The following is a 26,616-nucleotide window of genomic DNA, read 5'->3' as shown; positions in this document are numbered from 1 at the left end:
AATATTAGTATTGTTATTGATTAAAAAATAGATTTTGAATATCCTTGCATAGACTTTGGATATCCTTATTAAATTTTCTAATTTCACCATTGCGTCAGTCCCATAAAAGATGCATCTAGGAAGTATTTGCAATTGAGTGCTGGAAACAATAGTAATAAATATTGGGTATAAATATAAAAAAATATGTATGTATAAATAATAACAATAACAATGAAAATATTGGGTATAAATATAAAAAATAATACCGTTTATCGTTACAGCGGATTATTTATTTGTTCAATTCTTCAAATGTTGATGTCGCTTATAAAAATTCTTGTGTATGTCAATGTCACTGGTATAGTATAATATAAGCAGGTGTTTCTGCGTTTTATATTAATCAGTCACTAATATATATTTTTTCTTATTTTTCATATGTTATCAGAGCCTTTACAATCTTAGCAGAGACCTAAGCAGAGGCGGATCCCGAATTTAAATTTAAAAAAATTCTATTCATAATTCAGTGTGGGATAAGCTCGAAGGTTTCAAGTTTAAATTTTAAATCTACCACTTTGAATTATAATAAGAGAAAACTACACCGGTGAGCATTTTTAAAAAGTTATTTAAGAGAATGTTATCACTCTTTATTTTTAATCAATAAATAACAGATTTTTTTTAAATAATATTCCATCTGTTTCAATTTATGTAAACTTATTTGACTAGAGGTGAAATTTAAGAAAAAAGAAAACACTTTTAAATTTATAGTGTAAAATGAGACACATATATTTTGGATGACGATAAATTATGCATAAAGGTAAATTGCTTCCAAATATGAAAAATTAATCATTCTTTTTTACACGAACTAAAAAAAAAATCTAAAATATTATAAAAAATTATACGCACAATTGATTCCGTAAATCAAGGTATTTGTTTTTTATCCTTATTTATCTTTTACCTACTCTCTCGACTTAGCAACTTTAAAAATAAAATAATTCCCAAATCAAGGGATCACACAACTCTTCTTTTATTCACTTAAGGGGTAAAAAAAAAAGGGATTTGCTTATTCACTTTTCTCTCTCTTCTTTAAACAAATACTAATATGTATATAGAGAAATTTTCACCTAATTCCTCAATTATATCATAATCAAATCCATGAAATATTATATTATGTAGTGGATGTCTATAACTCATAAAGAAGTTACTCGCACAACTCTTCTCCATTAACCTCCCGATACTTCTTACAATTGTTGTTGTAACTCCCACACCTCCATAACTCACTCCATGATCTTCCCCGTGATCTCAATAGTTAATATCATGTTCATGATATCCCTTTGTATTACATCAATGACATCCTATAAATAGAGGGTTTAGACATCACATTGTACACACTTGCTGAAATAAGATAGTTCTTTCTTCCTCTCCACATTTCATATCTATTTTCTTGTTTTATAATATTACTTTGAGCTTAGTTTCTTAATAATCCTCAAAATATTGGATAATATCTAAATAAAGTACATACTATTTTTATAACAAAAAAGCAAGTAGATAAATAGAATATATCATGTATTTTGAAGATTTTTGTACCTAGTCAATACGATTAGATAATTCCATATATTTTTAGGTATAATAATAGTAGTATATACTTTGTCTTCAAAATACGTAATATATACTCACACACTTAATACATGCTGTAAAATTTACTATGTGGGGCAAATTAAACGTGATTTAATGAATGAATGTAATTAGAAGATGATTTTGAGGAAGTGTGAGTAGCTTGATTATAGGAGGAGTTAAGTTATTGATGTCCTAATTTTCTGGATGGATTTTAAGGAATTGAAACGTTTGAATTAATATTGAAATCTGTATTTCCAATAAACGTTTCAAATTGTTTTTGGAAAACAAAATATCGAAAGGTTTGGGTCAAAATGTGGGCCCGCCTCAACCAAATTCAAGGAGAAAGTAGAGGAAAGGTTTCAGTCGGTGTATTGATAATTAATGGGAGGAGTTATTTGCAAATTTCCTTTATTACAAGGGCCAAGGAGGAAAACCATTTTTACAATATTATTTATAAATTATAAATTTATAAATAATAGGAGTGGTTCCAGAACCACATAAGTACATCCCTACCTACCCATGGCCGACACCCTCCCCCTCAACCCTATCAGTTCTCCTCCTTTGTTGTACTTTCTTCTGATCTAAAATCTAACACATCAGAAACACATATTTTCTCTTCTTCTCTTCAAACCAAGATCTACAATGACTTTTTATCATCCTCTTGTCTTAGATCTATTATCACATCATACAAGTTTTTGATTTACATCCAGGTTGGTTATTTTTCTTTTCTTTTAGATCTGCTATATTGGTAGAACTCTTTTTTTTATCCTTTATGATTGTGTTGTATTCAAGATTCGATTTTTCAAGATTGAATTTTTCTTAATTGTCTGTTCTTGATTTTTTTTATTTTTATTTTTTGATGCAGATCTCAGGTTGTTTTTCCAATTCTCCTTGCTGCAAATCTCTGGTTTGGTTGTTTCCTCCTTGCTTTTAATTGAATGTTATTTTGCTTGCTAGTTGATTTTCCTTCTTTGTTTTGTTGAATTCTTTTTATGTTTTCTTACATTTTTTCTGACTTGTTGATTTAGAGCTCGTTTGGATTCACTAACTGACTAGCAATTTCTTTGAGATTACCCAAGAGGAAATGGTATTTAGGACCTCTAATCCCTTGCTTCAACAAGTGATGTTGGATTTTTCTTGGTTTCCAACAGAGATTAACCACCACTTCCTCTGCAATTAACAGTAACACTTAAGAAAATAGTATAACAAGACATTACCAGTAACTACAGTCTTCCATATGCACTACTACCGTACCAATTAACAACAAAATTCTCTTCTAGCAGAAATGGTTTCATATATTTGCTTTATTTCTATATATCTCAGAGTACTTCTAAGTAATCAAACTATCCTAACAGATCAAAACCATATCCTATACTTGCAAACTCAGACAAGTTCATACTCCTTTTCCTTGTTGCTCTCTCTTGCTTTCTTCTTTGGTTTTCCTTTCTTCAGCTCCTTTTTCTCCTCTTTTCTTGACTTCTTCTTGTTTTCTGCTTTCTGGTTAATCCAGCTGGCCTGATAAGGTGTCAAAACAGACTCAATAAGTTGACATGTCATTAAGCATTGTTCCAACATGAAAGGCAATTTTCCTTACCTGAGTGCCGACTCGGCACTCCCCGATGTGCTGCGCATATATTGCACCTGAACCATGTTCGTCATTCTTTACTTTGAAGCCGCAAGTGTTGCACATCAACAACATGATTGTTATCTGTGAAAGAAAAAGTTAAAAACCCCGCTGAAGGCTTATCAGGATCTTACAGGTCCAATACTTCGGGAAAATTTTGAAAAATATTGCCATCCAGATGGACGACAGGTAATTCTCTTCTATAATGGCCCTGTGGACGCGGGGGATAGGAGAACATGTAAATTTTAACGTCGAATTGCCCCTGTTTTTTGGTCCTAGACATGATCATGATCATTTCATTTGGGAGGAACGTACTCATCTTTAATGAATCTTTTTTCTTTTTTTGTGTTTCCTGCAGTGGCTTCATATGGGCATTCCCCTCCCACAGTTCCTTTTAAACATTGATGGAGCATCCAAGTGAATATTGTTGCTTGGAATTGTTGGAGTGTGTATAATTCTGCACTTGACAATTTCTGGTATATACTTGTCTAGGTCGTCAAAGTATACTGGGAATTATGTCCTGCACTCAACTTTAGCCCCATATTACCACTTAATGAAGCCTTCTTTAGCTCCAAGGTATGTGAGAGTAATAGTCTATTTGGCTTTCTTTTTGGAGTCTGTATAATTCTGCCCTTGACAATTTCTGTTATATACTTGTATAGGTAGTCAAAGTATACTGGGAATTATGTCATGCACTCGACTTTAGCCGCATATTACCACTTAATGAAGCCTTCTTTAGCTCCAAAGTATGTGAGAGTAATAGTCTAATGTAGATTGTTTCACACAACTCTATTTGGTTCATAGAGTTGTGTGAGTTCTTGGGGATGGAAGGACAGGTGGTTTTATTTTGGTGTACCACCTTGGTACTTTTTTAATAAATTACTTAACATATAACAGAAACTGAAACTGAAACGGTCGTATCCATTTAGAGTGCAACTCATCAAATATAATATCATGTTAGCAACCAATTCAAGGACAAAACAGTGGTTGAAAACTGCAAAACAAGACATATTTGTTCAACTTCAAGTACTTTCGTTATGAGAAGTTAAACTAAGCAAAACTACGCTGAGTGCAATGCCAAAATAATTTTTCTGATTCATCAGAAAACAAGTTAGCACGATGATAACAAATTGCAAAATATGAAATCATCTTTTGCCCGCCTTGTGCTTGAAGCAATGCATTGATTCCCTAAATGTGCGCATCAATTCTCGCTGTCCTTTTTTGCGCTTTTCACTTTCAAAACCACTGCTAAATTGTCTATTCGAACATTATCAATAGTATATTTGTCCTCAAAAAATTGAGCTCAGAAAATGTACTCCGAATATAGTAATTAAAACGACTCCGATTCATTCACACATCATCCCATTCAACGGAAAACGCTATTGTGCAAAATTGCAGAAATTGAACAGCAATTGCTAAATTCATACATGTATCCGTTCGCGTTAAAAATGTAAACGAGCTCAATTTTGAAGATCAATTTATCAGTTCACACAAATATAAAATCAAAATTTATGAATTTTATATATCTATCACCAAAGAACTTCAGCTATTTGTTTGCCATAGCAAAACTGCAAATGCAGGTGAAGGAATTGACTCACAGTGAATTCAGATCGCCGGTGTTATATCTGGACGGAAATTCGCCGGACGGACGCGCAGCCTAAAGTTCCGGAAAGAGGTAGGCGGATTAAAATGGATCTATTTTAGATCGGGGCTACAGTTTTCTTTCTACTCAAGTAAACCCATCTTTATTTCATTTGCTATTTATAACCTCAGAATTTACCATTTTTTTATCAAATTTTTCTTAAATGCTTCATTTATTTTAAGTTCCGATCTAAGGCTTTAATACTGTAGTTCACTTTGACCCTTCATAAATTTTGACTCTCAAATTATCTGTCATGATTTCTAAAAATAATCATTCTCAAATTATTTATTATTTTAAAAATTTAAAACAAAATTAATTATTTTTTCCTATTTTACTCTTAATAATAATTGAACTTGAAAGTGGAGATATTAATGTAAATATTTAATGAAGAGAGATTATATGTTAAGACATAAAATAAGGGTAAAATAATCCAAATTCCTTATAATTACTCCTTTCAGCTCACAATAATTGATTTTTTGATTATTTTCGCATAGATTAAGAAATTCACCTTTTAACATTAATTAGCAATGAAATTGACCATATTAACCTTTACCATCTCTTCACATAAAAACTCCAAACACATATTCCAACACTATTTACTCTAAGGTAAATATGGCAAAATTAGATATTTTGGACAACAAAAAAAAGGCAAAAAAACTTATTGTAGACCGGTTGGAGTAATATTTTTTTAAGAGATGTATAAAAGTATAACACGAGAAATGATTTGAGACAGAGGAAATATGTTTTCTTCACTTGTATTGAAATCCATATTAAACAAATTTATTTATTTTATTTTTAGTTAGAGGTTTTGAATTTGAACTTTAAATTAAAAATATTTTAATTGGAAGTATTTTACTTTTCTTAATGAATTCACCCAATTCGAATTCATATTAGTCTGCATACAATTTTTGAATATCAATATTTAAAGAAATTAAAATGATTATATCAAACTCCAAAAAAATGGGTATGAATAATAGTTAAGGTTAATGTAATAAATATTTTTGGAATTTGACGTGGCCAAAGCAAGTCAGTGCTAAAGCCGTCTAAGATAGCTTAATTTTTGTTCTAGATTAAATTTAAGACGATACACAAGTGTTTGCCCTTGACAATTTTTAAGTATTTTCTAGTCTGCCTATCCCGTCGTGCTTTTATGCCATTTCTAGAACAGCAAGAGGATGGATGCACACCGGACTGCTCATTCCGATATGAGATTCATATATTCTCAGTGACTTTGGTTTCTTTGGCCGTACATACTTCTCCTACAAGGAATTGAAAACGAATCATAACACGAAAACAAATGACAGAAATAAAATAGAGTTTGTGAGGATGCAGGGGAATAAATTAAAGCACCTAAATTGCACATGATTAGATGCAATGCTAGACACAATAGAGGATTTGCACAATTGTAACTAATAAAGATGAGTTTTTCTAGTATGGATTTTCACATATGAGTTCAAACTAATAAAGATTTTTCATTCCATTGAGTGTGACCATCGCAATTAAAGCATAAGCTATTACAGAGGGCATCATTAATTTATTTAATTATGTCTTCAATACATGTGTGAGTCTAATTCTTTTTCATGTGCCAAGTACGAGGAAATTTTCCCTGATAATGATTGGCGGTGAGACTCGAACCCAGGAACTCTACCTACTCCGCTACCATGTGGAAGTGTGACAATCTCATCTAAAAGCTAAAGTTGTTCGAGATATACACCTTAATTTATTTAATCATGTCTGTACCACAATCCTTTGTATGACAAAACCAAATACAAGTCCATATACTAGGCAATTAGGAACAACAGAGAAAAGAGTGTGTAACCTCTTCGGGTGGATCATAGTATATTCCGTTGTATGGAATTTCACCAGGAGGCTGAACAGAGAACTTAATCCAAGCAGGAATGGAATCCTTTACACCTGATGGAGTGTCCATATGTATCTACACTTTCAGTATATTAGCGTAATATTAGAAAATAGTGGCATAAGAACCACCAGGATCAGACATAGATGAATATTTACTAACCTTGAATTGAATAATTAAGAAATTGCATTAGAGAAACAACTTTTGAAAGCTCGTTCTTAGATGAATATTTATATTGTTTCTTTTTGGAAGGGGTGGGTTCGGGTGTCTGTGTGCTATAAGTAAGGGCCACAAGTAGGCCAGTTTGGCCCTAAACGGACCAAGTGGCCAGTCCAAACGGTCCCGGTTCAAATGGTCTTTTTATAGGAACCGACCCGGGACCGGGCCCACGAACCCATGGTCCTGGGCTAAATGGTCCCGGCCCACGGGCTAAGTGGCCCCAACGGATATTTTTTTTAAAAATAAAATAGAAAACTTGTAAGTTTCTAGGGGGAATAGGGAAAAAATATTTTTTAAACTTTTTTCTCATAGAATCAATAGCAAGTTTATAAATCCCTCCCCCCACCTCCCCCCTCTGAAAAATGAGCAAACAAATTTACAAGTTCTGCAATATAAACTAAAAAGTTAGAAATAATAGGATGATACTGCCAGAAAATTCATTTATAGCAATATGAAATTTTTCTAAAAAATCTACGAGCATTTTAACATTAGTCCAATCTGTATTTGTAAGTTTATCATCATCATCACTTACATGAGCATTAAACGTTGAGTTTATGGGGCTTCTATATTCATATGCAACAACTAAACTTTCATACATGTAATTCCATCTACTTGGACAAGGTTTAGGAACCTTTCTTTCTTTTAGGCCAAATTCATCGCATCTTTTAAAATATTCTCCAAGTCTACTTCTATGGTTTGAATAAAAAAATCAGTTAAGAGCTATTTTAGCCTTTTCAATTTCAATATTTAAAATTCTCATACCATCACCCACAATGAAATGGTAAATATGACAAATACATCTAACAAGAAAAATGTTACTAAATGCAGGACTTAGTGTAGTGATAAGCAAGGCTATAGCATTTGTGTTACTAGTAGCATTATCCATTGAAATTGACATTAATTTTATCACTAATGCAAAAATATCTACAAATATTCGTAATTGTGCTAGCAATAAACTGCTCTCTGTGACGTGAATTAATTATTCTATAAGCAATAATGCGCTTTTGCATTATCCAATCCTCATAAATCCAATGACTGGCAATAGTAAAGTAATCACAATCGTTACCACCTTTACCAATATCAGTTGTAATAGCAACACAATAATTTATATGAGTAAATAAATAGCGCAAATATTGTTCATATTCATGTTTATATTTATAAATATCGCTCTTTACGGTTGTGCGAGGAAAACCTTTATAAGTAGGATTAAAAATATTTCTAATATAATGCACAAAGTTAGGGTCACAAGAAAAACTATAGGGTATCGACATAACAGTAACAATTTTTGTCAATTCTTCCCGATCCTTTTTTGGATCATAATATAAAATACCACCGCTAACAGTATTGATTCCCGGTAAAATACTAGGGGCAGCCTGACTAGGAGGTACACTTTTTTCCTCCGCCAAAACTTTCAAACAAAGATATCTGACTCTATCTCGAGGGTGTTTCAATATTGTTAGTATGTATAGTGTACTCTTGTCCCACATTGGAAGAAGAGTAATATCTCCTTATAGTGTATAACTATAAATAGAGACCTCTTGTATTGTATTTATCATCTAATATCAATAACATATTTTCTCCCGTACCTTCTCACATGGTATCACAGGATTAGTGAGAAACCCGTCGATGTGCATCATTCCAGCGACTTCCGGGAAGAAAGACCTCTTCGCCGTGCAATATTCCGACGACTTAGAAGGCTTTTTGAAAAAGTTCCAGCAAATCACTTTTTGTTGGTATTGTGCAAAAACCAATGCCACCACAAGACTCCTTAGGCTCCGGCGACCAAACCCCAGTCAACCCCACCGGAAAACACATGTCCACGCGCCCTCACGCCCCTGGAAAAGAAAATTTTTTCTGACGACATCTGACCCACGCGCCTGCTCGTGAGCACTGTTCCGGCCAGATTTTGAAAAAGTTCCAGTTGAACAGTAGGATCGCCTGGTAATTCTGATCCTACCCTCACTGGTTTTGTTTTATTCTGACCACTTTGAGTTTTTTCCGTCAGCTACAGTAGATTCCGGCGAGCTACAATATTTCCAGCGTGAATAATGTTTCCGGCGCAGAACAATGTTCTGGTTTCCTGCTGTAAACAGTGTTTTTCAAGCTATTTCTTCAGTTTTCTCACCGGAGTTACTTATTTCCACTATTTCAAGTTAACCCTACTACTACAAATTGTAGCGACATGGGAAACGATGCTTTGAATAGTCGGATGGTTTCTTTAGCAGATTATATTGAGTTCCTTCAGTACAAAACATGTAAGCAGACATCTTTTGAGATAGCTTCTGTTGTTCAAACAGGTAATAGAGTGACTTGTTTCTCCCAATCTTCATCCTCTGAGTCTTGGGTCATTGATTCAGATGCATCAGATCATATTTCTAGTAACAAATCTCTTTTCACTACTATTTCGTATTCTCAATCTCTTCCAAAAGTCACAATGGCCAATGGGTCTCAAACCATGGCAACTGCAATAGGTCAAGCAAGCCCACTTCCTTCCTTACCTTTAGATTCAATCCTTTATGTTCCCAATAGTTCTTTTAATCTTATAGCTGTTAGTCGCTTAGCCAAATCACTTAAATGCATTATTTTATTTCTTGATGACCATATTTTTATACAGGAACGCAGTACGGGGCGGATCATTGATACCGGGCGTGAATCAAACAAACTTTATTACCCTATCCTTGCTAAATCACACGGACTCACATCTTGTGTTCCTTCTACAACTTGTCATGTTACTGATTCACCAGATTTATTACATAAACGGTTGGGATATCCCAGTTTGTCAAAACTTCAGAAAATGGTATCTGGTTTATCTCACTTGTCAGCTCTAGAGTGTGAGTCATGTCAGCTCGGTAAGCATACTCGCTCCCATTTCCCTCGGCATCTTGATAATCGAGCAGTCACCTTTTACTTTAGTCCATTCAGATGTTTGGGGTCCTAGTTGGGTCAGTTCCACCTTGGGATTCTGCTACTTTGTCAGTTTCATTGATGATTATTCAAGGTGCACTTGGATATTTTTGATAAAAAATCGATATGAGCTATTTTCTATTTTTCAGACCTTCCACGTTGAAATTCAAAATCAATTTGGGGTTTCTATTCGCACATTTCGTAGTGATAATGCCCGAGAGTATTTGTCTTCCCCATTTCAGCAGTTTATGAAATCTCATGGGATTATTCATCAAACATCTTGTCTGTACACATCTCAACAAAATGGGGTAGCTGAAAGAAAGAATAGACAACTTATTGAAACTGCTCGTACCCTACTCATACAATCTCATGCTCTGTTGCGTTTTTGGGGGCGGGGATGCAGTTTTTACATCTTGCTATCTTATTAATCGTATGCCATCTTCAGCTATCCAGAGCCAAGTTCCATTCTCTGTCATGTTTCCCCACTTACCTTTGTTCTCTCGTCCACCCCGTATCTTTGGAAATACTTGTTTTGTCCATAACCTTACTCCAGGAACAGATAAGTTAGCTCCGCGTACTCTTAAGTGCGTATTTCTGGATTTCTCGAGAACACAAAAGGGGTATCGATACTACTCTCCTGACCTCCAGCGGTACCTTCTGTCCGCTGATGTTACCTTCTTTGAAACCCAATCATACTTCACATGTTCAAGTGATCACTTAGATATTTCTGTGGTACTACCAGTTTCATCTTTTGGAGATTCAGTCACTCCAACTCCACCACCTACAACTCCAGTTGTAGCTCCACCACCTACAGCTCCAGTTGTAGCTCCACCACCTATAGCTTCAGTTCCTCCACATAATCCAGTTCAACCTTTTGCAGCTCCACCACTCTTGACTTATCATCGTCGTCCACATCCAGCATCAGGCCCAGGTGATTCACGCCCCACATCAGATTCTGCACCTACTGCAGACTTGTCTCCTCTTAGTCAACCAATTGCACTCCGCAAAAGTGTACGATCCACACTTAATCCTAATCCCCACTATGTCGTTTAAGTTATCATCGTCTGTCGTCACCTCATTATGCTTTTATATCTTCTTTGTCCGTTGTTTCTATCCCTAAGTCTACAGGTGAGGCACTATCTCATCCAGGATGGCGACATGCTATGATTGACGAGATGTCTGCTTTACATGCGAGTGGCACTTGGAAGCTTGTTCCTCTTCCTGCAGGTAAGTCTACTGTTGGTTGTTGTTAGGTTTATGAAGTCAAAGTCAGCCCAGATGGCCAGGTTGATCGACTTAAGGCTCGTCTTGTTGCAAAGGGATATACTGAGATTTTTGGGCTTGATTATAGTGATACTTTCTCTCTCGTGGCTAAAGTAGTATCTATTCGTCTCTTTTTGTCCATGGTTGTTGTACGTCATTGGCCTCTTTATCAGTTAGACATTAAGAATGCTTTTCTCCACGGTGATCTTGAGGAAGAAGTTTATATGGAGCAACCACCTGGTTTTGTTGCTCAGAGGGAGTTTAATGGTTGTGTGTGCAGATTGCGCAGGTCACTATATGATTTGAAACAGTCCCCTCGAGCTTGGTTTGGTAAGTTAAGCATAATTATTTAGGAGTTCGGTATGATTCATAGTGAGGTTGATCACTCTGTGTTTTATCGGCATTCTGCTCCTAATCTGTGTATTTATCTAGTGGTTTATGTTGATGATATTGTTATTACTGACAATGATCAGGATGGTATTACTAATCTGAAGCAATATCTCTTTCAGCACTTCCGGACTAAGGATCTAGGCAGATTGAAGTATTTTCTAGGTATTGAGGTCGCTCAGTCTAGCTCAGGTATTGTTATTTCACAGCGGAAATATGCCTTAGACATTCATGAGGAGACTGGAATGATGGGTTGCAGACCTATTGATTCTCCTATGGATTCGAATGTTAAGCTTCTGCCTAGACAGGGGAGCCTCTTAGAGACCCTACGAGATATAGGAGGTTGGTTGGCAAATTGAATTACCTCACAGTGACTAGACCTGATATTTTTTTTTCCGGTGAGTATTATAAGTCAGTTTATGGATTCTCCCTATGATAGTCACTAGGATGCAGTTGTTCACATTCTTCGGTATAAAAAGTCAGCTCCAGGCAAATGATTACTATTCGAGGATCGAGGCCACGAGCAGATTATTGGGTACACAAATGCTGATTGGGCAGGATCACTTTTTGATAGACGTTATACGTCTGGATATTGTGTTCTAGTATGAGGTAACTTGGTCTCGTGGAAGAGCAAGAAACAGAATGTAGTTGCTCTATCTAGCACCGAAGCCGAATATCGAGCCATGGCTATGGCGACATGTGAGTTAGTTTGGGTCAAGCAGTTGCTCAAGGAGCTAAAGTTCGGAGAAATCAACAAGATAGAACTAGTGTGTGATAACCAAGCTGCTCTTCATATTGCGTCAAATCCGGTGTTCCATGAGAGGACTAAACACATTGAGATCGACTGTCACTTTATCATAGAAAAAATACTTTCAGGAGATATTATTACAAAGTTTGTAAAGTCGAATGATCAACTACCAGATATTTTCACTAAGTCTCTTACTGATTCTCGTATTAGCTACATGTGTAGCAAGCTCAGTACATATGATGTGTATGTACCGGCTTGAGGGGGAGTGTTAGTATGTATAGTGTAGTCTTGTCCCACATTGAAAGATAAGTAATATCTCCTTGTAGTGTATAGTTATAAATAGGGACCTCTTATATTGTATTTATCATCTAATATCAATAACATATTTTCTCCCGTGCCTTCTCACAAATATGTGTCTAGACAAAGTTCCCCCCCCCCCTCCGCGTGACTGAAAATATTTAAATTTTAACTGCGTGCCACAAGTTTTACACTTAGCCTTATTTTCTGGAATTAGTTGAGTAAAAAATGACTAAACATGAGATGTTTCCGTCTGTTTGGTAGGTTATCTAGAAAAAGTAGGGGCAGTAACAAGAGTATCAGATGGGGCATTATTTGGATTAGCAGGGTTATCACTAGTGGGTGTATCGTCATCCGGTTGAGTTTCATCAAAATCTATTTCCTCCTTATCATTTTCATCAATAGTTGGATTAGAATAAAGAGCATTCATTAATTCATGGTCTAATTGTTCACCAGCTCTAACATTATGGCAAAATTGACTCTTAGTAAATTGTAATAAACTATTATCGCTATCAAGAATAGCATGTATAGGACGGATATGAGATTTGGTTCGGGGAGCCGGGGGCAGTGGAGGAGGAACAGATTGATCACTAGATTCGTCACTCTTGGATTTTTCCTTATTTTTATCAAATAATAGAAAATAAATAAAACAAACAAAACTATAATATTAAAACTTAAGAGTTGGAACGAGTTTACCAAATTGACGAACAACTTGTTGAAAATTGATTATCGTTGAAGACTTGAAGACTGATTCACCAACTTCACAATTTTTTCACAAATTGTAACAATAAAGTAAGCAATAATAGCAATTATAGAAGAAAATTAGAGAGAGATTGATGATTTTGTACGAAAAATAAAAGAATGAGGAGGTATTTATAGTTGAAAATAGGGAAAAAGTATAATTATAAAATGTTTGGGGTTAAAATAAAGTTTGGGGGATTAAATGGCTATTTTGTAAATAGCCAACATCTATTTTGACAGACCCAACGACCATATTTTACATGCCCAAACGGGCAGAATTGTTTTTTTTTTAAATTTTTGACTGTTTGGTCGGCCAGGGACCGGTTTGGTCCCAAACGGTCCCGGTCCTAGCGGTCCCAAAGTAGAGAGCCTGCCCAGAAGCCCGTTTGGCCCACTTGGCCCGTTTGGCCCGCGGTCCCGGGCCGGTCCACTTGTGACCCTTAGCTGAAAGAGAGAGCGAGAAGGGAGACAAAGATGCTATAAACTTTGGAAGGGGTGTCTCCTTGAAAGAGTTTGCAGCCAGCACTTAGCAGGCTTAGAAGTAAATAGACCTATATAACTAAAAAGAATTCTTGAGCATTCTTTGACACAAGTATTTTAACTGAAAGGTAGAAAACAGTAGTATCGACAGCCAATGGATAAAATACCCAAATATCAATTAGAGCACTGTAGAAAATGAACATACTTTCACTCTAGGCCCATGAGGAATTGCAGGAGAGCCGTCCGCATTATTTGGCAAAAAAATCTCCCAGACACCAAATTCGTTCTGCTTATGGATCATGAATTAGTTTTATGCAACATTCCACCACTGCATAGAGCTTAACATTGTAACATGCAAAGCAAATAGATGATCCTTCTACATATCCTTCATTGTTAACATATTAATTACAGAAGATAACCGTAACACTGAAACTCTCTGTAACACCCACCTGCTCCCACCACCACCACCCCACCCCTGCCCCAAGGGGCGAAAAGGAGAGAAGAGAAGAGAAGAGAAAGACAATGCGAGCTAGTGAAGATGCGACTTATCTACTATAGCAGTGCAAGATTGTATAACAATTATGGAATATGATCCATAAAATTTCAGGAAGTAGTTGGACAATGCCTGAAAAATCTTTAGGAAAACTGGAAAATAAATGAAAGAAGGAATAAAGACAATGCTTGGACAGAAATTCCTCAAGCGATGGTTCTGTCAATTCAAAAAGAAGAGAATAGAAGATCTCTTGAGCAAGTGAAATTTTTTCCTTTTTTTGACAAGTACAAATGGGACTTTCTTTTGTTCCAAACAGAACGTATGATGTTCGCTTAGAGTACTTCAGGAGTACTCAAAAGATGCAACTTGTATAGGTGATAGGATGTCTTCTGCAGAGAGCAATAATTTTTGTATAGCTCCTCTTTGACCTGTACACTTGTCTAATATCCGGTTGATCCCTTTTGTGTAATGAACTGAAAAGGAAGGAATTTTGTTGCATGCTCGTAGAAGTAAAGCAGAATTCTGAAAGACTCAGAAAAGTTCTAAAGAACAACACCAGATCTTGAATATTTCATTTTATCAGATCAATGGAACATCTGACAAAATAATTAGACTTCTTTTCTTTTTTTGATAAGTAACCAGATCAGTTAGACATAGAAAGCACTATTCTCACCGAATACCAATTTAAAGTGTGTCGTTATTTTCAGCCCTACTATCAAGGAACTAACGAAATATGAGCCTTACTAGAAACAAGTCAAGAAACTGTCACTTTGAAATCTTAAGAAATCCATATTTTCTTGCAAAGACTCCCTTGTAACATGCAAATTTGAAAAGGGGATCACGTGCCAAAATAACTCGATCAACAAAGGGGTAATAAAAAAGGTAAACAGAAATAAGAATACGAGACATTTGCTAGAAACTTTGAAATGAGTAGCAAAGACAATCGAATGTAAAGAACACAAGGCTCTCAAACAAAAATGGCAACAGAACCACTTGGATATGTACTGTAAGGGATATACCCGAGTCATGATGTCAGCATTTGGGTTCCAATTGTTGAAATCTCCAATGAGGGCAGCCCACTGCAAGGGAAAGCATAGGATATACATGCAATTTAGACTTTCACAAAACCGATATTATCATATCATAAACAAAATGCAGAAGTTGGTATAACAACTGATGGACATATAAGGAGATCATCAATGACTTTCCACGTTATTTCACATTATTGATCTCTCATTTCACCATATACTGCACTTGAACCTTATCTTTTTAGTAATCAGTTTACACAAAACGTCAGAATTTGCAGCTTTGGCAGAAAAATATTCTGCCATACATCCAGCAATTATGTGTTGCCAAAGGGATTCTCCTTTCTTTTAGAAGGCTCCTCAATCTAAAATCAGCGTACTGAACTCATCGGACTTAGTTAAACTCAAGAAACAATATTTTATTCTGATAAAAGTACCCCTAACCAAAAGAGAAATACTTGATTTGCTGATATAAGTACCTGTACTGGCATAACACAAACCAGGCCAAAATATCATGATTGTGTTCCTCAAGACAAATTTGTACTTATTTGGCTGATCTTGAGTCAGTGTAGTTCTTGGAATCCTGGGAGCTAATTCTTATATGCCAAAATAGATCTTTTACTTGCTAGTGGCAGAAGAAAGATGATTCACTAATTATTTTGGGATACAGAAGTTTGCAACCTGGAGTATTTTAAAATAGTTTCTCAGTCCTTGACCTTTATTCTGAAAAGATAACTTAATATATCTCTATTCTCACTCCATCCTCAAAGTGACCATCATATTGGACTAGAATAAGTCTTACAAACTAAGTCAATGGCTCACCAAGTCGATGCCTAGATCAAGCTTGCAGAGCTAGTGAGTAATGCTATCGAGTAGCAAAGCCAAACTTTAATGAGTTAAGCCAAATGAATCTTATCCTCGTTTTTAGGTCAGAAGTCCATCCAGGGTGAAGACCATAATCTGTGCAAATGACAGAAACTGTGGAGCAATTACAATATTCTAAATTATCAGAAAAGAAACATATTTAGGTCAGAAGTCCTTAAACAGGCTTCTTGAGAATTAAAACATAAATCTTCTCCTTTCTACTTTCTCTTAGTTTCTCTCACCTTTTACTTTAAAAAAGAAGTGATTATCAATTTTGTGGTCCTTTTTATCATAGAGAATCTAAAACAAAACAAGAAAGAAAACACTGACCTTGGCACCAGGAGCCCACTCCCGATAAGTGATACCTGTAGCACTAGCAACAAAGTTCACAGGCAATCAGTGACTGATACTTCAGCCCCTCTCAGTAGAGCAAACTTGCAAAAGGGAAAGAAGGAGCACCTACAGTAAGGTCAGGCTTACAGATCTGATATAACATACACATACTCCAAGGAAAAGAAAAATAGAAAGTAAAATGATCTACAATAAAGGGATGAAGTACATAGATTCTCTTCAAAATAATTAGGTGTAACACGAGCTCCAGACGGTTCCTTTTCGTAAACATTAGCTTTGGAAGGTCACTTTTCGGGAATCACTCCTGCTGTCTGAGATAAATACTTCAAATTCCAATATATACCATGACTAGATTGCTAGAAACTAGATGATAGCTATTTTTAGTAAAGGGCTGAGCATGTCAAGAATTAACCGCTGCTATATACATGTCTCCAAATACAAAATGTAATCTGTTTCTCTTTCTTTCATCTGCAGATATTACAACCTATATCACCTTTTCATTCCTCTATAGGTTTGAGTGTGGGCCAAAGAAGTACCAAGTTGGCGTCAATGAATAACATTATGGCATGAAATTGACAAGGCTTTGCTCAAGGCCGGTCTCGAATACCTTCAGAAAGAAAATTAAATAAGATAAAAAGCAGTTATTACCTACGAGTGAAACCCTTTTTTTCGTAACCACGAGAAAAAGCTTCCAAACCACCCTCATACTTGTCAATTGCCTCCCTCATTTTCTTGTACTCTGAAAACCTAAAAGTGGACAGCATAGAAAAAAAAATATTTAGGCCAGACCGCCACATTTTCTATGGTTATCTAGCAATGAGATTACAAGTCGAACATTCCCGCTCAAGAGCTTTAATGATCAAAAAAGCAATGAGATCTCATCCTATGTAGTTACAGAGAGGATGTAAGCAAGATTTTTTTCCATCGATAAAATTCTCTCCAATTGCGTTAAACAAGTCGAACATTCCCGCCCAAGCTTCTCCAGAGCTATGTTTGTAGGCAAGCTCCGGTGGCATTCCCTATTGTCTTCTGGAAGTAGCTCCTCCACAGACAAACCTCCTCCGAAGTTGTGTCTTGGCACTTTAAAACCGTACTCTCCATTTTACTTGAGCTTCCCATGAATGGTGCTCTATATTCAATATACTCTAGTATCTGCTACACGATGCCTTAGTCCCCACTTTATTGTAAAATGCCTTTCTCCTATTACCAAATGGTAATTCCCGCGACAAAACTAGTTTCACATCCTTCTCTGATGATGTAGCGCAGCTACGCATGCCCTGCACTAGTATTTATCAAATAGTGCTCACTTGTCCAAAAGACATCTATACTGGTGGAACAAGTATAACATGTCTAATTACCTTCTATCAATTTTAGGGCATTTACTGTGGATAGCGTTCATGTATGGAATGTGAACAATGCCTCTACATATAAAACTCGTATGTATGAATAGTATTATGCGGTTAATTTGTATTATTCCTGTGAATGGTGCCCATGCTTACACGGAACCAAGCTATTCCCTAGTCCTAGTACTACTTGTAGGGACATGCAATATACCGACAGTGATAATTCAACCGAGCATTTTGATACCATTTGTTGAGACCAAAGACAACCACAGTAAATAAAGGGAAATGATGATAGACATTGAAACTTCCAATTCTCAGATAAGGAAAAAATCATGACTAAAGAGAAAATAATATTTGTATCATAGAGAATAACATACACTTACTACTCTAGTATCTTAGAGAATAACATACACTTAAAAGAAATACCCTCTTTAGAGACACTCTCAACATAATACTGTCAAAGTAACTATATTCCTCACATACTGTTGTGATATTGACTTTTATACCTTCAGTTGGATTGACGAAGGAAACAGTCTCTCTTTTTGTGTCTTTATCTTGTTCAAAGTTTGCTCCCTCAATTGATACTTGCGTAGACAAAATAGATCACCTATTGGGAGAGAGATTTTGGACTCAAAAAATATTTTTCCATAACCTGAGATAAGCATGCGTCTGTTGCAATTATTTAAACAAGACTGCTCAAGAAGCCTTAGTCATTCCAATATTATGGAAAGGATCTCTCTACCAAAATCCCAGACAATGGACTTTAAGTGTGGTAGGTTGAGCTGCTATGCATCATTTTTTTAATCCTCAAAAGTAATATTATTAATCATGGATTTATAGGCACTATTTGCTTATACGATGCCTAACACCTCAAATTTGCAGGTAATAGGAGTAGATAACTTATTGGGAGAACCTAAGGGTACCAAAGCATACTCATGCCTCCCTCTGAACTAAGAGTGCACACAAATTTGTTTTCACGAGTTAGCAATGATGCATCAACTGTAGCTAGAAGCCACGCATCTGGCATCTAGAATACGAAAATATTGAGAAGACTACTTTTTAACGACACTGTTCTCATGGGAACAAAATGCAATAACACTTTCATTCAAGCAGACTCAGAAAGATATCTATTTAGAAGTGTTTCTGCAAGAAAATTTGCCACCTCCACCCCCCCCCCCCCCCCCCAAAAAAAAGAACTCTCTTTTCAGAATTTGCAGCTTTGGCAGAAAAATGTTCTGCCATACATCCAGCAATTATGTGTTGCCGAAGGGATTCTCCTTTCTTTTAGAAGGCTCCTTAATGTAAAATCAGCGTACTGAACTCATCGGACTAAGTAAAAATCAAGAAACAATATTTTATTATGATAAAAGCACCCCTAACCAAAAGAGAAACACTTGGTTTGCTGTTATAGGTACCTATACTGGCATAAGACAAGCCAGGTCAAAATATTATGGTTGTGTTCCTCAAGACAAATTTGTACTTAGTTGGCTGATCTTGAGTCAGTGTAGTTCTAGGAATCGTAGGAGCTAATTCTTACATGCCAAAATAGATCTTTTACTTGCTAGTGGCAGAAGAAAGATGATTCAATAAATTATTTTGGGATACAGAAGTTTGCAACCTGGAGTATTTTAAAATAGTTTCTCAGTTCTTGACCTTTATAATGAATAGATGACTCAATACATGTCCATTCTCACTCCATCCTCAAAGTGACCATCACATTGGACCAGAATAAGTCTTACAGACCAGGTCAATGACTCACCAAGTCGAAGCCTAGATCAAGCTTGCAGAGCTAGTGAGCAATGCTATCAAGTAACAAAGCCTAACTTTAATAAGTTAAGCCAAAGGAATTTTATCCTTGTTTTTAGGTCAGAAGTCCATCCAAGGTGAAGATCATAATCTGTGCAAATGACAGAAACTGTAGAGCAATTACAATATTCTAAACTATCAGAAAAGAAACATCTTTAGGTCAGAAGTCCTTAAACATCTTTCTTGAGAATAAAAACATAAATGTTCTCCTTTCTACTTTCTCTTAGTTTCTCTCACCTTTTACTTTAAAAAGAAGTGGTTATCAATTTTGTGGTCCTTTTTATCATAGAGAATCTAAAACAAAACAAGAAAGGAAACACTGACCTTGGTACCAGGAGCCCACTCCCGATAAGTAATACCTCTAGCACTGGAAACAAAGTTCACAGGCAATCAGTGACTGGTACTTCAGCCCCTCTAAGTAGAGCAAACTTAGAAAGGGAAAGAAGGAGCATCTACAGTAAGGTCAGGCTTACAGATCTAATATAACTTACTCCAAGGAAAAGAAAATCCCCTCTCAGTAGAGCAAACTTAGAAAGGGAAAGAAGGAGCATCTACAGTAAGGTCAGGCTTAGAGATCTGATATAACTTACTCCAAGGAAAAGAAAAATAAAAAGTAAAAAGATCTACAATAAAGGGATGAAGTACATAGATTCTCTTCCAACAATTAGGTGTAACACTAGCTCCAGATGGTTCCTTTTCGTAAACGTTAGCTTCGGAAGGTCACTTTCCGGGAATCACTTCTGCTGTCTGAGACAAATACTTCAAATTCCAATATATACCATGCCTAGATTGCTAGAAACTAGATGATAGCTATTTTTAGTAAAGGGCTGAGCATGTCAAGAATTAACCGCTGCTATATACATGTCTCGAAATACAAAATGTAATCTGTTTCTCTTTCTTTTTTCTGCAGATATTACAACCTATATCACCTTTTCACTCCTCTATAGGTTTGAGTGTGGGTCAAAGAAGTACCAAGTGGGCGTCAACGAAAAACATTATGGCATGAAATTGACAAGGTTTTGCACAAGGCCGGTCTCGAATACCTTCAGAAAGAAAATTAAATAACATAGAAAGCAGTTATTACCTACGAGTGAAACCCATTTTTTCGTAACCACGAGAAAAAGCTTCCAAACCACCCTCATATTTTTCAATTGCCTCCCTCATTTTCTTGTACTCTGAAAACCTAAAAGTGGATAGCATAGAAAAACATTCTTTAGATTTTAGCTGGACATGTCCAAGCGCAGGAACTGCAGAGAAAGATAGCACTGCCACTTGGGGCAGAATGAAGCAGATAAATGCTGAGGCATATAGATACACCAAGAGCAAAATCATAATTGCATAACCAAATGCAAATAATGTCTCGAGAGCAAGAACATCCAACAAAGCGAACAATTCATAGAGAAAGAACAAAAATTCTGGAAGTACATGTGAGCAATCAGCTCTCAGAGTTAGTAAAATTGGAAAGTTGAAGAATAAAACAGAACTGCTGACGAACAATCCAACCAATACAGAGCATGATAGACTGCTACTAGAAATTAAACTAGTATGTTGCTGTGCTATGGACCTATTGCGTCCTTCAAGAATTAAACTTGGGAGACAAAAACGAAGAATGTACAAAGCAAATAATCAAACATAGGCAGAAGAACAAACAAAACCCAACATAGGACCACGGCAATTGAAAACAAACATCGATGACAATAACAAAACAGAAAATATTAAGAGCATTCAGATTGGAAAAAAAAACATCTGTTTCAAACAATGACTAAAATATTATAAAGCATCTTAAATGGGTATAAACAAAAACAGTGGCTGGTAATGCCTAAACCAAGCATAAAAAAGGGGTCAGATGGACCAAATTGTGCATCTTAACTGGTCAATGGTTCCCCGGAAGGCTTATTCCCCTCCCAAAGAGACTTGGGACAAGGTGATCATCTCCCTCTTTGTTCACGCAAGTGGTGGTCACCTATCTCCCATTTTGTCCATGGCCAAAAGATTAAGGCACTTAGAAATATGCTGAAAGTGGCTGTAGACGGGATGGATTGAGGGATTTAATGGGGAGCCAGTAAACCTTCAAATTGTCTCCATTACCCCCATGTTTATGCTGATAATACCGTCATGCTCTGTGATGCTGAGGAGAGGCAACCAATGCACCTAAGAGTCATTCGTGATGCCTTTGAGGCAGTTCCTGGCCTAAGGATCAACAATGAACTAAAATTTCCTCTTCCCAGTTAATAAAGTTCACATCATACACTCACTGGCTGACCTGATCAAATGCAGAATTGGGGAACTACCCGCCATTTACCAGGGAGTTCTCTCAGGGCCAAATATAAAGACACAGCAGGGGAATGGAGTTAGAGAAGGTGGAGAAGAGACTGTCAAACTGGAAGAGGCACTATCTTTCAATGCGTGGCAAACTAGTATTTATTAATTGAGTCCTAGATAGTCTTCTTCCAACAACACCAGTACACCACTACCTTCCTTAGTCCTAAACGTGTGACAAAGCTCAGAAGGCATTCCTATGGGAAAGAAATACAGAAACCAAAATGTACCACCTGCTTAGGTGGGCTAAATGCAGAAGTGAAAGGAGGCCGGTGGTCTAGGAGTAAGAAACCTGAAAAAGTATGACTGAAGCTCTTATACAAATGGCTATGGAGGTAAACTTCTCAAGTCTCAACAAGAAGGAATGTGGGAGTAGTGATTAGCAAAAGTATGATTGGTCAACTCTATGGTGTTTCAACCAGTGAGTGCTCGTCTTATGGGGTCTGCCTATGGGAAAACACAAGGAATCATTGGGCTGATTTGTTCACTTGTATAGATGCCAATCTAGGCAATGGAAGAAATTAAAGTTTTGACAAGATGCATAACAGGGCCATATTACCCTCAAAGATGAATCCACAGATCCTACGTCATGGCAGATAATTTGCAACTAAGTTGCTGAAGAATGTTCAAAAAGATTTCATATATATGTACACAATAGGACTAGTAAGCAGCAGCATATTGAAGTCTATAATAAAACCTAAACATCATCAACCAGATCATCACAGGAAAAAGTATAACAGCCTATAGACGATATAATATCATCTCTCAATCTCCCAATCATTGAATTCTGCCTCTAAAATAGGCAAATTACTCAACGAATGAAAACATTTTTACCTGTAATCAAGGTGTTGACGATGGTTTGTCAAAAGGGGGTCTATTTCGTAAATCTTCTGACCAAGTCCAGGTGGAGGAATGCCCCTCTTTCTAACTCTATCAGATTCATCGATGATTGACTTTTCAGAAGTATATAATGTTTTGGACTCCTTCAGTTTACCACCTTCTTCTAGTTGTAGTGATGAAGCAAAATCCAGCTCTTCAACATTTCCTTTAAGACCACTTGCTGGCTCGACGTCACCGTTCTCAGCTTTAATCTGGCTAGCATGTTCCATTTCTGAACTATCTACATCAGTTGATGCCTAAAATAGAAAAAGTAATAGAACAATTATGAAGCAAAGTGACAATATGCATTGTCAGTGGTTCTATTATATTCCAAAAAGATTTGTACATTCAATTTAACAAGATTAAAATTATATAGTAAAGAGACATGCTCTAAGGATCTACAGATCTAATCGGTGGTTAGAGCAAGATTACTGTTGAAACTAGAGAAGTCTCACTGCTTACAATGTTTTAGGGTTTTCATCATCTTACTAGTGAAGCTTTTTTAACTCATGTGCAAAAGATGCCACCAAGATTCAAAAACTCACACGTCTAGCCACCGAAACCCAAGCGTCTTCTTTCAATCATAGTGGAGTACGAAACTAGAGATATCAAATCAGTCAAAGATCAATTCCAGAGGTACACAAGCTGGAAATATTATCAATCAAGCATCCGATGAATAGCTTTATCTATCTCCTAATAAATTGAACAAGAGGTTGCCTCCAAATTGATTTGAAAAGGAGATTCCAAATTTCTTTACGTATGAGAATTATATAGAGATAAAGGCCCACCATCAAAACTATAAATAGATCAAAAACAGTGTTCGAAAATGACTCTCTTCAGAATTAAAATGATGATAATTTTCTTTTATTTGTTGATGATATTGTTTTTTTTTCCGGTCGTTGGGGGGGTTGTTAATAACATGATTTTGTATTGATAAGTAAACATCAAGATTATATTGTTGATGGACTAGATACAGATGAGAGATGACATTGAAAGGTGTGGAAACATTCGGAAATATTTGGATGCATGTTAGGCTATTCGGAGAGTGAGTTAATTCATAGCCCCAAAATATTTTTCTTTTTATCCTGTTAGACTATTGCTTTAATTTCTATAAAACGCAGAATTATCGAAAGATTTGGGATGAGTTCTATAAAGGTCTTACATGAAGGTTAAGTGCTGTTGCTGGTCTTACATGACTAGTGGTGGCAAAATGGTTAAAAAAAAGTTAAACACCCATATTATCCACTAAAAAATGGGTTGGATAATGAACTTTTTAAAAACGAGTCAAATATGGATAAGAACCATATTATCCATTTAGAAAATGGATAACCAATATATAACTAATAGGTTTAACTTTTATATTTGTAAAGCCTCAAATTGGGGGTTCCTCAAGTTTGGGAGATTAGGAATTCTCCCAAAAGTGATCATATTCAAGAAGTCATGGATATTATGGTTACCCATATTATCCGCCGGTTAACCCGTTTTTTATCCGTATTAAATATGGATCGGGTCGGATGATTTATCCGTTCTTTATTATCCGCTTTTCACCCGAACCATATCCGACCTGACCCGTCTGTCTGTTTGCCACTCCTATACATGACGGTTAAGTTGAGAAATCACTTGTAAAGAGTAGACGTCTGTGACAAAAAGGCCAGACCGCCACATTTTCTATGTTTATCTAGCAATTAGCAATGAGATTACAAGTCGAACATTCCCGCCCAAGAGATTTAATGATCAAAAAAGCAATGAGATCTCATCCTATGTAGTTACAGAGAGGATGTAAGCATTTTTTTTTCCATCGATAAATTTCTCTGCAATTGCATTAAACAAGTCGAACATTCCCGCCCAAGCTTCTCCAGAGCTGTGTTTCTAGGCAAGCTCCGGTGGCATTCCCTATGGTCTTCTGGAAGTCGTTCCTCCACAAACAAACCTCCTCAGAAGTTGTGTCTTGGCACTTTAAAACCATGCCTCTCTATTTTACTTGAGCTCCCCATGAATGGTGCTCTATATTCAGTATCCTCTGGTATATGCTACACGATGCCTTAGTCCCCACTTTATAGTAAAATGCCTTTCTCCAGTTACCAAATGGTAATTCCCCCGACAAAACTAGTTTCACATCCTCCTCTGATGATGCAGCACAGCTACGCACGCCCTGCACTAGTATTCATCGAATAGTTCTCATTTGTCCAAAAGACATCTATACTGGTCATACAAGTATAACGGGTCTAATTACCTTCTATGAATTTTAGGACATTTAATGTGGATAGCGTTCATGTATGGAATGTGAACAGTTCCTCTACATATAAAACTCGTATGTATGAATAGTATTATGAGGATAATTTGTATTATTCCTGTGAATGGTGCCCATGCTTACACGGAATCAAACTATTTCCTAGTCCTAGTACCACTTGTAGGGACATATAATATACCGATAGGGATAATACAACCGAGCATTTTGATGCCATTTGTTGAGACTAAAGACCCCCACAGTAAAATAAAGGGAAATAATGGTAGACATTGAAACTTCCGATACTCCCTCAATTGATACATGCGTGAGACAAAATAGGTCGCCTATTGGAAAAGAGATTTTGGACCCAAAAAATATTTTTTCATAACCTGAGATAAGCAATTATCTAAACAAGACTGTTCAAGAAGCCTTAGTCATTCCAATATCATGGAAAGGATCTCTCTAACAAAATCCCAAACTGATTGTACAAATGGCTTTAAGTGTGGCAGGCTGAGCTGCTATGTATCATTTTCTTAACTCCGCAAAAGTAATATTTATTAATCATGGTTTTATAGGCACTGAAGAGAGCAGACCACAAGGGTCTATTGTACGCAACCTTACCCTGTATTTCTGTAAGAGCCTGTTTCCACGGCTCGAACCCGTGACCTCCTGGTCACTTAGCACAAACGTTACCAGTTACGCCAAATACCTCAAATTTGTAGGTAATAGGGGCAGATAACTTTCTACTATTATTTATTAGGAGAACCTAAGGGCACCAAAGCATACTCATGCCTCCCTCTGAACTAAGAGTGCACACAAATTTGTTTTCACGAGTTAGCAATGATGCATCAACTATAGCTAGAAGCCACGCATCTGGCATCTAGAATACGGAAATATTGAGAAGACTACTTTTTAACGACACTGTTCTCATGGGAACAAAATGCAATAACACTTTCATTCAAGCAGACTCAGAAAGATATCTATTTAGAAGTGTTTCTGCAAAAAAATTTGCCACCTCCACCTCCACCCCATCCCCCTCCTCCAAAAAAAAAGAACTCTCTTTTCATGCGGTTGGAGATTAATGAAACATACCAGGGCATTTTCTGGAACTGTATCAGCAACCTCCAATTGTTCAGTTGAGGATAAGGAGCTGTCACCCTGGCCGCCAGGAACAAGGACTTTCTCTGATGCTGCAACTGTAGAAGATCGGGATTCGGGCTCGTAAGCAAAAATCTTCCCTACATACATATATCAGATTAGTTTAATATCTCCACTAGGCTACTTAAGTGTCAATTAATTATGGTTGAAGAGAGCAAATATTTGTATAATTAATTAGAAGTGATACTGCAGACACAATCAAAAAGTTTTTTTCCCAACCCCAAATTCCCAAGCACAATTTTATAGTGTGACAAATTAATCCTATAGCGAAAACAGATTTTATACTTTGGGGTTGTTTGGTGCGGACTAAATTATTTGCGGGATTATATTCCCAAAATTATAATTTCAAGATTAATTTATACTATATATATGAAATAGGATAAGATATAATATTATGG

The 26,616-nt window shown here is 36.3% G+C and overlaps 1 protein-coding gene, 1 long non-coding RNA gene and 1 pseudogene across 3 annotated transcripts; 2 read left to right on the top strand and 1 right to left on the bottom strand.

The window, feature by feature from the left end:
• Positions 1–1,960: 1,960 nt before the first annotated feature.
• Positions 1,961–3,960, top strand: LOC104118152 (uncharacterized). 2 transcript variants are annotated; one of them, XR_011409249.1, is made up of 4 exons: positions 1,966–2,300; positions 2,456–3,403; positions 3,573–3,790; positions 3,877–3,960. It is a non-coding gene; the product is annotated as an uncharacterized lncRNA (long non-coding RNA). The 2 variants fall into 2 exon arrangements; XR_011409248.1 differs by having other exon boundaries at positions 1,961–2,300; positions 3,573–3,960.
• Positions 3,961–6,630: 2,670 nt separating this feature from the next.
• Positions 6,631–26,308, bottom strand: LOC138896326 (1,4-alpha-glucan-branching enzyme 1, chloroplastic/amyloplastic-like). The gene is made up of 7 exons (XM_070181126.1): positions 26,153–26,308; positions 22,789–23,090; positions 17,135–17,233; positions 16,466–16,508; positions 15,266–15,325; positions 13,959–14,039; positions 6,631–6,792 (listed from the first exon to the last, which is right to left on the bottom strand). Exons 1-7 carry the CDS (start codon positions 26,306–26,308, stop codon positions 6,646–6,648), a joined length of 888 nt encoding a protein of 295 aa, XP_070037227.1. The 3' UTR covers positions 6,631–6,645.
• Positions 11,463–12,644, top strand: LOC138895056 (uncharacterized mitochondrial protein AtMg00810-like; annotated as a pseudogene).
• Positions 26,309–26,616: the final 308 nt, after the last annotated feature.

Source organism: Nicotiana tomentosiformis, chromosome 7, assembly GCF_000390325.3.
Source record: "Nicotiana tomentosiformis chromosome 7, ASM39032v3, whole genome shotgun sequence".
NCBI lineage: Eukaryota > Viridiplantae > Streptophyta > Magnoliopsida > Solanales > Solanaceae > Nicotiana > Nicotiana tomentosiformis.
This window is presented reverse-complemented; position numbering and strand designations above follow the sequence as displayed.